The 13,931-nt window shown below is 35.7% G+C and overlaps 1 protein-coding gene across 1 annotated transcript in view; it reads right to left on the bottom strand.

Annotated features, from left to right (window-relative positions):
* RALGAPA2 (Ral GTPase activating protein, alpha subunit 2 (catalytic)) overlaps window positions 1–13,931 on the bottom strand; it is a 285,916-nt gene that overhangs the window by 209,173 nt on the left and 62,812 nt on the right. Inside the window, exons 7-10 of the mRNA XM_012728090.1 lie at window positions 13,194–13,309; window positions 11,622–11,760; window positions 9,460–9,659; window positions 5,129–5,356 (exon numbers count right to left, since the gene is read on the bottom strand). Coding sequence (XP_012583544.1) covers window positions 5,129–5,356; window positions 9,460–9,659; window positions 11,622–11,760; window positions 13,194–13,309 — 683 coding nt within the window. The remainder of the gene's footprint in view (window positions 1–5,128; window positions 5,357–9,459; window positions 9,660–11,621; window positions 11,761–13,193; window positions 13,310–13,931) is intronic.

The raw sequence follows: 13,931 nt of genomic DNA, 5'->3' as shown, positions 1-13,931 counted from the left end.
CATCAAAAAATGGGCAGAAGAGCTAAAAAGACACTTCTCCAAAGAGGAAATGCAGATGGCCAACAAGCATTTGAAAAAATGTTCAACATCACTCGTCATAAGGGAGATGCAAATTAAAACCACAATGAGATACCACCTCTCCCCAGTGAGAATGGCACATCTTCAAACAACTACCAACAACAAATGTTGGCAAGGATGTGGAGAAAAAGGAACTCTCCTGTATGGCTGGTAAGAATGCAAACTAGTACAACCACTATGGAAAACTGTTTGAAGGTTCCTCAAACTGCTAAACATGGAGCTTCCCTAGGACCCAGCACTCCCACTCCTATGTATCTACCCAAAAGACACAAAAACACTGATTCAAAAAGATACCTACACCCCCATGTTTACTGCTGCTTTATTTACAATTGGAAAGACATGGACACAGCCCAAATGCCCAAAAATAGATAACTGGATTAAAAAGATGTGGTACATATATACAATGGAATATTACTCAGAAACCAAAAAAAAAGAAACACATGTCTTTTGCAGCAACATGGACGGAACTGGAAAAGATCATGCTTAATGAAATAAGCCAGAAAGAAAAGGAAAAATACCGGATGGTTTCTCTGATTGCAGGAATATAACTGACCAGGCGAGAAAATAATGATAATGATGAACAGCTATATACCAGAGACATTTTGTGGGGGTGGAGTGGGGAATGGGATAAAAAACAGTGGGGGGAGGGAAATGCACTGAACTGTGGTGATGGCACATGGGTGATTTGGTGATGGGAAGCCCAAGGGGATTGCAACTGAGATGGAAAAATGCACAAAATGATGTAAAAATAAACTAATACATATAATAAAAAAAAATAGAAAGAGAAAAAAAAATAGAACTTCTGGAAAAGACACCCTGGAAACACCTCTCAATAATAAAAGGATGGTAAGCCAAGAAGTCAATCAAAGCAAGTATTTTAAGACTCTGAACAGGAGGTGAAATTAATTTATCTAAATATAGGACCAAGACTAAACTCTGAACACTAAGATTCCAAAATGACTGCAAATACAGATTTATAATATAATGAAATCAGATGGAGAGGCTGAATACAAGGCTCCTGTTTTCTTCTTATTTCAGAAGAAATCAACAAATGCTATCTAAATTATAGCATGTAATTAAAATGTCACTTCAATATTTTAATGTAATTAAAATCTTATAGACAAATATTTTAGCAATTAAAATTTCTGTGGCAAAGGAGTATTTTTTGAATTTTAACAATTCCTTCAGTTTCACTTTATTTATTTTTAATCTTTTCAATTCAAGTAAAATTCCATTCAGAACTGTTTATTGAACGTGCACTTAAAGAATTAAAACTTAGGTCAAAAATGGACAGAAGAGAGAGGTAGCAGGATGGCAAGCTAGAAGGAAACCTAAGAAAGCCACATGGAGCAGCAAGCATGTGATGAAGAAACCGTGCTTGTTTCCTGACCCTGGATTGTCTAAGGCAGATGTGGATGAAATACCTGTAGGGAAGTGGCTGTGTTTATATTGATTTTGATTTTGCTCTTTTCCTCCCAGATTTGCCTGGCCATTTCTGACCCTTTTCTATGGGTACCGGCCAGAAGGTGCTTTAGGCTTGTGGCAGGCTTTCAGGCCTTGCTTTGGACCAATCCCTTTTGGGTTGAGTTTTGCCCACAAGGGGATGGTTAACTTCGGGTGTTTGATTTATATTCTTTGTCTTCTGTGTTGTATACTCACTGTATTAAAGTTCCTTTTCATTTAAAAAAAAAAAAAAAAAAAGAAGAGATTAAAAAAAAAAAAAGACTCTTTACCAGAAAGGAAATGCAAATGGCCAACAAGTATATGAAAAAATGTTCAACATCACTTATATTATAATCAAGGAAATGCAAATCAAAACCACAATGAGATACCACTGTACCCCAGTGAGAATGGTCCATACAAAAAAAAAAAAAAAAAACTTGCAAAAGCTAATTTTTGGCAAGGAAATGAAGAAAAAGAAAATCTCCCACTCTGCTGGTGGGAATGCAAATTGGTCCAACCACTATGGACACAATGGAATGCTACTCAGCAATCAAAAAATATAAACTCTTGTCATTCACAGCAACATGGATGGAACTAGAAGGGTTTATGCTCAGTGCAATAAATCAGAAGGATAAAGAAAATATCAGATGCTTTTACTTATAAGAGGAATATAGGGGAAACAAATAAGGGATCAGGGAAAATTAAAAACAAAAGCAAAAGAAAATTGACAGACAACTACAAAACAGCAACATTCTGCAGGGGAGAAGGAGGGAGAGAGATCAAAACTGGGGAGGGAGGAGCACAAGGGACTATGGCGATGGTGCACGGGTGAATTGGTGGTGGGAATTCTATGGGGACTACACCTGAGAGGAGAAAGCAAATATTGTACAAAAATGAACAATGATGTAAACTATATAAATAAATGTTATAAAAAACATTTCAAGGACCCTAAGGGAAAAATATTAAAAATTAGGATTTAAAAACAAAATTTCAAAATAGAGGGGCTTGCATGGGACTATGGCGATGGCACACAGGTGAACTGGTGATGGGAAGTCCACAGGAATTACAACTGAGATGGAAAAAGGCACAAAATGATGTAAAAATAAACTGTCATAATAAAAAGAATAAAGATCCCATCATAAAGTTATCATTTTAGTCCTGTACTCCCACTCTAGTACTCTGTCTAAACCTATCTGCCCATGCAGTTATTCCTTCCTGCTTAATACCTTCTTGTCTAGCTTGCCTACCTTTATCCACCTGGCTACTCTATGCTGCCTATCAATTTATTCATGTCTATCAGCTCAGTGAAAATGTCCCCATTTGTCAGTCTGCCAAGCTGCCTTCTGTCTGTTTACATCCAGTCTAACCATCTCTTTTCTCTGTTGACCTCTCTCTAACCTTCCAGCCCTCAAGGCCAACAGACATACGGACCACAGAAAACCTAGAATGATGCTCTTCTCACATTAATAGCAGGTACAAAGGTGGCAGTGTTTTAGTGACTTGTTCTTGCTCTTTTCTATAAATTACATAGTCTTTATTAAACTAATAAATGTTATCTTATTTTTTTAAAAAAGTTGTTCTTTAAGGTAAAATCTAATGCTTCTTTAGAGCAGTGCATCAAATTTTTCACACCATAAGCTAAGACATTTTTCAGATTATATACATTGGTATGCATAGAATGTACATAAATAAATCAGAAATCACACAAAGAAATATAATCCTCGCCATGTTCATTGCACTGTGAAATACTTTGTTTTATCCTATCTCATTTCATTATTATTTTAAATATCAACAAATGTTTGACCAACAAATGGTCACAGCAGGTAGTCTGAAAAACACAAGTTAGAAGTTTCCAGTGGAAGAGGCCAGGGACCAGAAGTGCAACACCCACAGCACTCTACCACCATCTATCCTCCCTACTGCAGGGAGCAGTTGTTTGAAGTTGTGGTCAAGTTTGTCAAATCTTGTCTTCCTTCAGTTACTATCTACTTCTACTACCGTCAGCTCACTAAACCATCTGAGGTGACTGGCCCATAATCAGCATTTATTCCCTCATCTCCAACCTGGATACCTGATTATCTGCTGTCTTGCACTGTTCTGTGGTGTACACATGCATCCTATTTCCTCACTAAGAATGTGCAAGTCCTGATGTATATTTTAAACTTCAATAATCTTTAGCTTTAAACAGTCCTTGAGTAATTTGAAATTGAAAAATAAATTATTATGTAAATCATCATATTTTGTCTTTGTTAAAAGAAAAATGCATCATTGACCAAGAGAGGCCAATGGAAAGTAGTGCTGAAACCCATGCACCTTTCCCCAAATGTTTCTATTTTAGCATTTTAACAATACCCAGTACTCACATTTTAAATTTCATATACATGCTTTCAAGTTAATTTGATTAATTACTAAATGTAAATGTTTTTGAGCTTCATGATATAAAGATGCCTCATAACTATTATAAATAAGGTACTAGATTGCATTTTGAATTTAGAGCACACTATTATCAGGGTGGAACACCAATAATGGAAGCAGATAGAAAAGTGTGTATAATAAATCAACAATTACTCAGTTAAGGTAAAACCACGTCAATTTAGTAAGTATCTCTTATGCAAAATTTAAAAGTTCTATAATGTACCTGGTCTGATATTATCCTATGTGTCTAAGAAGTTAAAACACTACTATATGTAGGTCAGGGCCTATAAACTATGTTGTACAATCCAAATCCAGACTGCCAATTGATTTTTGCAAATACAGTGTTATGACAGAGCAGCCATGTTTGTTTGTTACATATTGTCTATGGCTATCTTCTCACTATACAGGTATAGTGGAGCAGGTCAGACAAAATCATATTACTATTTGGCACATTACTGTCATTAAAGTCAAATAAAGCTGTTTCCAAGTGCCTTCTATATGCACAACAGGAGTATGGCTATGGCAAACTTAATGGAGGCAGTAGGGACAATTTTGAAATCATGGCCATTATGATAAAAGAAGAGTTTTGGTAGCATGATGTCTACATTTTTAGATTCAAAAGGAAAGACTTAGGAAATATGTGGTTCCACAGTGGAGTGTGGCATCCGAGGAGCTGTATTCATAAAAATGAAGAGGAAGAAAGTGAAAAAGTGTTCTGCATGACTCGCCCAGTGCCTGGTCATAGGGAGAGCGGGACGGGAATCCAGGAGGTTTAAAATAAGAGGCACAAAAAAAAAAAAAAAAAACCAGTTATGAGGATTACACATGAGGGGAGAGATCAAATGCTGTACAAAAACAATGATGTAACAAAATAAAAAGTTTAATTAAAAAGTAAATAAATGAAATGGGGGGGAAGCAGTCAAGCCAGAAGAAGTTCATCTTAAGGGGTAAACAGGTTAATCTGCAGCTTTGTTATCATTAAGATACCACTGTTATCATTAAGAATGTCAGCTATAACAGGCGGGCATTTTAAGAGGCAAGTGTGGAATTCAGAAGCAAGGTCTGGACAAGAAGCTTTATTGGGAATCCAAAGCCACAGTAATTTTTGACAATGGACAAGCAGTTGATGTCCCCAAGGAGACAATAAGTTTTTTCAATTTCATAAACTTATAACATACACACACACACTAACCTGGCGAAAAACTTCATTCACAAAATTGACATAACCTCGTGTTGACAAGAGAATCCGCTGCACCATTTCATACACGCTTCGATGCTCCTCTTCAATGCTACAAAGGCTGGAGTTGCTGAGTCTTCGGTCAGACAAGGTGCTGCTGTTAGAATGGTTTTTGTCCTGCTCCATAGGTCCACTACCATCCAGCTCTGTTGCCTTCTCTTGCACCGAACCACCACCAACAGTCTGGAAGAAAGTTATCACCACTGCTCAGTGATCTTCTTCAACACTCAAGAACACCTTGCAAACAAGAGTGTCCTTCTTGTGTGTGTGTGTGTGTGTGTGTGTGTGTGTGTGAAAAGGACTGTAAATGATTTATTATTATTATTATAATAGCTTGTTTTTACATCATTTTGTGCCTTTTTCCATCTCAGCTGTAATCCCCATGGGCTTCCCATCACCAAATCACCCGTGTGCCATCACCACAGTCTAGTGCATTCCCCCCACACACACTTTTTTGATCCCATTCCCCACTTCACCCATGTAAAATTTAAGACTGTCCTTCTTTTAAAGAACATTTGTTAACTATCACTTGACAGCAAGCTGAAGGCCAGTACTATTCATGGTACAGCAGCTTCAAGACCTATACTTAAAATTTTCTAAATCACCATTAGCCCTATTCCCTTTGCATTATCTTACTAGAAAAAAACTACTATAACTATGGTCTCTAGTCAAAGATAGTGGGTACTTTGGTGGTGGGTGTGGCAACACAACATATATATGAAATGGTGTGAATTTACACCCCAAAATCATATATAGTATGTTGATAAAGACAATTCAATTTATAAAAACTATTCAATTATTGTATTGAAGCAGGCTATAAAACTTTATCAAACCAAAAGTTTCAATTTACATTTGTAAATTAAGAATAAATTAAGGTGTATTAAGTTTACATTACCACATTTCATCTCTACACTTCAGCATTTACTCTATGGTCACAGAAATTTGAAAATTCATTGGAATTTTTACAGCCACAATATTGGGAAGCAGCACTCAATTCATAAGACTAAGGAACACCTTGTGGAAGAGTGCCAAGATCTTTAAGGAACATTTTATGAACGCAACCTTGATCTGAGTTTTATATTCAGAGTCTCAGATTCAACTTCACTAAAATATTTATAAAACCATAAATATTTACAAGCCTTTAGAAGCACAAAGAAATAAAATAACTCATGCAATGACTCAGAAGTTTAACACTGATTTCTGCTCTTATTTCCCCATGGAATTAAATGTTCCGTCTAAGCAAAATATATGTGTAATTTTGCTTCATTTTAATAAATTCCACTATTATTCTTTAAAGTGTCAAAAATATATAAGCAAATACCTTTAAATTCTACCTACTGTGAATATTTTTTGCAAGAAATGATAATATAGGAGCAACCCAAGACAGTAATTTCAGTAACTATCAAGGACTGTTTAAAAGCAAAACTGATATCCAAATAGTAATTGCTAGGCAAAATTAATGGAAGATTGTATTTATAATACATTTCTTCTTTATGCTTTAGCAATTGAGTCTATGTGACTCATCAAAAGCACTGTCAAAATGTGAAATAAGCTACCCTATAGAAATTATTTCATCATTTTAATGGGTCAACTATCTTCCACAGAAAAAATTTTATTTAATTTCACATTTTTATTTGAATCTTCAGTAGAAATGACCTAAGGATGAGATGAGAATGGTATAAATAACAACCCAAAATCAGTATCATAAGACATTTCTACCTATAAGACAAATTACTTAACGCATGTGGATTTTGTTGGGTTTCTGTGTGTATGTGTGTGTGTGTGTATAGTCTATATATGTGTGTGTGTGTGCATGTATGTAGTCTGAGTACTATATACAGTATATATAAGCAATATATGTACATATATAAATTAAGACTAATGTCTTGTATTTTAACAACCATGATACTTTTACCAATAACTCCCATTTTGCCCACAGGTTGAAAGAAAAAAAATATATACATATGTAGCAAATTGAAAATGGCTACCACATTCTTCAATGTTTCTTCCAACAAAGGAGATGTCTAAGTACCCTCCATTTGATCCACATGAACTATGTGACTGAGTTAACCAACAGAACAGTGGAAGAGAACTGTGCCAGCTTCAGGTCTAGGACAAGAAGTTGATCATTATACCTCTTCTCATCTCAGGAAATATTTGCTTGTGGAGCTCTAAGAAACTAAGGAAGAAATTCAATTATCCTGGCACAGAGACTACCTGGAAAGGGAGGCCCAAATGAACACAGTCCAAGTGCCCCCACTCCCTGCAAGAGGGAAGTGTGAAAGAAGTGGTCTTTGACACACCAAACCCACCAGCCAAGAAGTGAATATCACCACCTATTGATCTTGGTTAAATCCACCAAACACTGCCTAAATTCCTTACGCAAAGAATAAAATATATAATCTGATGAAAAGGTTTCTATTTAATGCCACTAAATATTGAGGTCATTCATATGCAGTCCACCATAGATAACTGAAGCAATGTACATAAACAATTATGTTTAAGGGACCCAAATAAAAGAGAATGAAAACAAAGATGGATTTCCATCATAGATAAAATAAAAAGTAGATTTCTTAAAAAATGCTTGTCTTGGGCCCTCCCCGATGGTGTAGCAGGTTAAAGCACAGCACTATGAAGCTAAAGCCACTTCAGCACGAATTCAATCCCCTGCTCATGATGCAGCAGACCTCTCCTGACCCACCTGCTGTTCCCCTCAACAGTGTATTTCAGTTAACCTGCCTGTTCTGCTCCCCACTCTGTCTCTGGTGAATCTTCTCAGTACCCCTGTACTTCTGGCCTGTACCCCAGTTCTGTGTGCATACATAATTCTTTTTTAAAAATGCCTGTTTTAGCTTCCTCTAATCTATACTCCCTCCATAAAGGCTGATTACTAAAAATATATATGTTTTCACAGACATTTAGAGTTAAGTAATGATACGTAAAACAAACTGATAATCCAAATATACTCATCACTTCTCTCTTTCATGAAGGAATTAATACTAAGAAGTGAATAATCCACCAAAGAGAGAAGTTCATTTTCTACCCACTACAATCAAGCTGGAATTCTCAACTATTATTTAGTATTCGTTGATTCCAGTGATAAACACAAAGATGACTTTTACTGCTTTGGCATATGGTGAAGCCTTAATCAGTGAAACAGACGTATCTGTTTAGACCAGGCCTGTGATGCCAAGGTTCAGGAAATTGCATGATACAGGCTGCCACTTAATCCTTCCCCTTAACCCTCCCTTCTACCCTGGTTTCCTCTCAACCCACAGTTCACACTGAGACTTGCTCCCTCTCAGGGTCAGGCTAAATGAGGACACCTAATATTTGCAAGATAAATCTAGACCCATCTTCAGGACTTATCTACTAATTTCTAATTTTTATCTATTTCCTTTTTTGACCTAGTGTTATAAGCTATTTCTACAGAAAGCCAATTTTGTTCTAAGCAGTGAGCACTGACATTGTTAGCTACCTATTACATTTTCACATTAAGAAATTTAAGGTACTTTTCTTTCAGCAAATATTTCATTATTCTTACAGCAACCATACTCCTTCAAGAAAACAAATACCTTCTCTAGCTCTTCTGTCAATTCTCACAATGGGGCCATGTGCACTGGACCTCAATTTGGTGGTCCTCCAACAAGGTAGACCGTACTCTATGTCCCAGTTTTGGGGACAACAAAATAAAACACACAAAATCACATTGTTCTCTCACTTCCACAGTGATGGTGCTCTAGCGAGTACAAAGTCCAGCAACTCAGTCTGTTGGGAAAGCCCTGTTTGTATCTGATCAGTAAGAAAAAAAAGGCACCACAAGACCTATAAGAAAGACTTCACCAAAGACCATGAAAACAGGTAGTCTACTCTTCCAGGTAGTCTGAAATTGTCCAACAACAAACTCCAAAATCCGTAGTTGATGATCTAGAGGCTCCTTGCCCTAGCTAGAGGGTACCTGGTAATCCCACAAGTCCATTCCATGGACCACCTGCATGACTCCTAGAACTTTCCAGGTCCTAGGGTCATTTTCTCACAATGTCTACTTCATTGTCCCCCCACCCCTGTATTACCTAGTAATTACAATGCTGTAAAGCAAAGCAAATGCTTTTAATTCAGCTTCCTCCAAAGCTGAGCACTACTAAGGATAGTAGTGATAAAGTAAAACTGACTCTCCAGCATCAACAACTATGAGAACCAACAACACTAATAATCAATAATTTTGGTATATGGCAGTGTGTGTTGTTACTTAAGAATTAAGAGATAAAAGATGATGAATGCCATACCTGTATGATTTTAGGCAATACATCAACTCCATTTTTAGTGTTCTGTGCTGCAGTTAGATACTTTTTTTCCAAAAAGAAAGTTACAATCCATTTAATAAAAACAACACGAGCTGCCATGTAAGGAATTTTTGTACTGTAGATGTTTTCATTGTCTCGAGTTGTAGTAATGTACACTGGCTTTGGTCTGAAATGGGGGATATCTGGCAGAACAAAGAACACATGAACAGGTTAGCAAATATGAACACATGTAGCCCCTAAAACCATTCAGTTTCCAATTAAATACACATACATTTGGTTGTTTGAAGACACATTAAGATTAAAGAATTAAAATGATTTTAAAATGGCAATTGGTGAGCTTATTTATGGTTCCACCATGCATTCTAACCAAAAAGAATTTGTTTTGTTTACTTACAACCATGGCATAAATCTATATAAAACTACATTAATAATTCTTTTTATCAAATTTGACAAATTAACAGAAGAATGTATAGTACAGTACAAAGACTGTACTGTGATAAAACTCCACACAAATGCAACACCTAATTTAACCTTATTTTATCACTAGAACAAATATAAAAGCATGTATAAACATTTTTCATCTATCTTAGGATTTTATCATCTAACACTGCACTGATGAAAACCAATGAACTTTGGTTTTACAGCCATTTCCCTTTAGATGAATCCAAAGAAACAGAATCACTTTAAGGTATTTCATGTTTAATAGAAGTCAGAAAGTCTTGTTTCATCTTTGAGTTATCAGATCTACCATTTCCAAAGAATTAATAAGAAGTTTATTTCTCATTCTATAAATTTTACAATTAATGTTAAAATAACATAGTATTGTATTTGATATGCTACTTGCTGTCAGTCTAACTTTCTTACCTATTTTTACTACCTGCAGGTACCTGTATAAGTCAGAAAATTTTCCATAATAACTTTTAATCTATGAATCTTAATAATATACCATGCTTTCTACAATGAATTTAAACTACTTATAATATCAAAAATTAGTCTTAAAGACGTATACACATGAAATACATATACTTACACATACATATACTCATATAGGCAACGGAATAGTTTTTCATATTAGTAAAAATGCTGTTCCCCTCTCAAAAACTGTTCTTGGTTTTTCATTTGAATTAATTTTATCTGTTCTAACAAATTAAAAGAAATTTGACCCCCTCCCTCCTCACACTAAGGATGCTTCAGTTCTGTGAGCCCTCATTTCTCAAAGATGGACACTTTTAAAAGCTAAATTCTAAATACCGATATTTTCTGGGTATTTAGAAGCCTCTAGGGCTTCCCATTTCTAGATTGCTCAATCACTCAAAACTATGCTTCTGCATAAGTGGTGGCCAATGGTAGCTGTCAGAGGAATGGTCAGCATAACAAAAAAGGCATAGTATGAGCAGATGCATAGCCAGGCGGGCTACCACTGGTCAAGATCAGTGCGGTTACTAACCCCACCACCCATAGGGAAAGACTTCAGGAAATGCAAACTTTTCTTACATTTAAGTATTTTAAATGTAAGTATACAAAAATCATACATTTTTAATTATTTCTTTTTTAAAAGGAATAGTATTTTTTAAAGGAATAGTATTTTTAAAATTGAGACATATTAATAATTATACTAGTTTTAGAAGTACCACATAATGATGAAATATTTGTATTGGTTAACACTGTCCACATACCTAGCTTAGAGCCTTTTTCCCTGTGATGAAGACTTTCAAGATTTACTCTGTGAGCAAATTCAAATATGAAACTACTTCTAATTACAGTCATATTAAAGATGACATCCCTATGATTGATTTCTTTTATAATTAGAAGCTTGTATCTTTTGACCACCCTTGTACCTACACGCATGCACGTGCGCGCGCGCGCGCACACACACACACACACACACACACTGGCAATCACCTATTCTCTATATCTTTGAGTTCAGAATTTTGAAGGTTGGGAGGGGGCTGTTTTTAAATTATTCCTGAGTGTAGGAAACATGGTTCCCCTTTATTACTTTAAATTATGATACACCTTAGAGGCACAAATAATATCATTAAAGTAAGAATAAGACAACTATTTTACTTAAAAATAAAGGTAACTTTGAAAGACAAAACAGCTTTCCTGCAGACATCTCTATCCAAGCTTCAACCAATACTTACCAAGTACAGGTTTGTAGATGTTTGTTAACTTAGTAAAGGATGGAAATAAATGAGGAAGATAATACTTTCGAAACAATGTAAAAAGAAATTTGAAACCAGTATCTTGATTCTCCTTATTCTTCCACTCCAAGCTTGCAGCCTTTGAATAGTATGTGGAAAAGAAAACGCACATTTACATTCCAAGTAAATACTCAACTAAATTGCTGTTAAATTATTAAAACTCCTATCCTAAATAAATTAAAACTTGACAAATAATATTGAAAAGTTTATGAAGAAATCCCATTTAAATACTCAAAAGATGACAAAAATAATTAAAAACAAATATGAGTATGATATAAAAAGTGTTTTCACTAAGGACTGAAAAAAATCAACTGAAATTTATCTCAGCAGTGATACGACAAAACATGAGTTATGGAAGTAGACCTGGCAGAGATCAACATCAGCTCCGTTTTAAAGAGAAGGACAGAGACTAAACTACACCCAGAACTCTTCAGGGGACAAAAGCACTGAGAAAAAGATCAGTAGTTTTTTTTTCTATCCATAACAATGTTCTGAAATATACTGAAGTCATAATAAATTACTTGTTTAAATCATAAATGAATGTTTTCAGTTCTACACTGATTGCTAAATATATGAGAAAGAAATATATCAAAGTCATAATAAATTACTTATTTAAATCATAAACGAATGCTTTTGGTTCTGTATTGAGTTGCTAAATACACGGGTAAGAAATACATAATCTAAAGAAGGCATGTTGATAATTACATAAGCTTTTGATCAAATCTTCCTGCCTGTACTGCCTATCCCTGTTATACGCTCAGCCTCTGGGACTACTCCCAACCCCCACCCCCATACACACACACACACACACACAGAGTCTTGTCTAGCTAATATAAGCTAATATAGGTATTACAGGTAGGGGAAGTCTAAAAAGACAAAAATAGTTTAAAACTGCTGCAGTCGTGACAGCCAATGAAGTTCTCTGCTATCAACAAAGACTCAGCATCTAAATGAATAGGCTGTAGCGGGGGTGGCTAGGGAGAGTGCTATAGAGAGCAGCTCTGCTGTTCACTCTCCCAGCCTCCAAGCGTTTATTAAAGATATGAACAAAAGAACAAGAAAACAGCACACAATTGTGTTTTTGCTTATACAGATTAATAAGATACCGCTGAAAACAAGTTTTCCTGGTTAGCAGGAAACATACGCACAAGCCAGTATGTCCTCAGAGAACAGTAGTCAATTCTGGAAAGAAGTTCTGTTTGCAGAACTTCTAACATCCTGGAGCACCATATGCAGAGTAAATGCTCTGCAAACACCCCAAAACCTCTAGCTCCAATTAGGATAGCAGGCTCCCAACATAAAACATAGACACATGAAATAGTCTATACACCTGGTCTTTGCTGCAGTGACCCAACAACTGCCCACAGGCCACATTTAGTGTAAGATCACATAAAGTCACCTCGCAGAAAAAGGCAAACAAAAAATATGGATATACAAGGAGAAAGGAGGAAATTTTCCTCCTTCTTGTTGAAAATAAGACTACCACTAAATGATACGTGATTTTGCTCTTACCTGAATAACCATATATTTCAACAGTATTTGAAGGAAAAAGCATGTTTGGTCCTCAGGGATCTTTTCCCCTGATACAGTGGGCAGGAGTGGAGAGATTTCCTCTGGATATATCTTTGCTGCAGAATAGAACATTTTAAAATGGATTTTAAAAATGGCCTCCATCAAAATACACCTACCCATACATTAGAACTGCTAACATGGAACTCCAAGCTATTGTGTATGAAAGGCTTGGAAAATGGAACAGATGCCCATGTGGTAACCTCACCCACTAAACCATTCTTTTCCCTTTTAAATCTGCTTTGGCCAGCCAAAGATCAAATACTGGTTAATTACACAGCAATAACAATAACTCTATGAGAAAAGTCCTTTGAAAACTCAAGGAACACAAATGGCTGCCACTAATAGTTCCATGTGGCCACTCTGTCCTGTGTTTGCTGCATGAAAACATATGCCTGGCAAAAGTGCCTGGGTAAACAGATCAATGTCCACATGTATGAAACAATATGTGGATTGTGGAAGAGGACAATACAGAAGTTTTGCATGGTAATTTAAATTTCAACAGTTGCAAAAATACTTCAGACATACGATGTGTCTCTGTTTTCCACTATCTCCTCCCTTCCATTCCTGCTTACTCTTACTTATTCTTCAGTAAGTTTCTCCTGTCATCATTTAACATAAAATATGCCTTTGATATCTTTAAATTTTATAGCTTGTAAGAATCTATTATAACATGAACAG

This window comes from Condylura cristata, unplaced genomic scaffold (assembly GCF_000260355.1).
Source record: "Condylura cristata isolate star-nosed mole 26May11 unplaced genomic scaffold, ConCri1.0 scaffold00022, whole genome shotgun sequence".
Classification (NCBI taxonomy): Eukaryota; Metazoa; Chordata; class Mammalia; order Eulipotyphla; family Talpidae; genus Condylura; species Condylura cristata.
The sequence above is the reverse complement of the archived record's forward strand: the minus strand, read 5'-3'. Positions and strand labels throughout refer to the sequence as shown.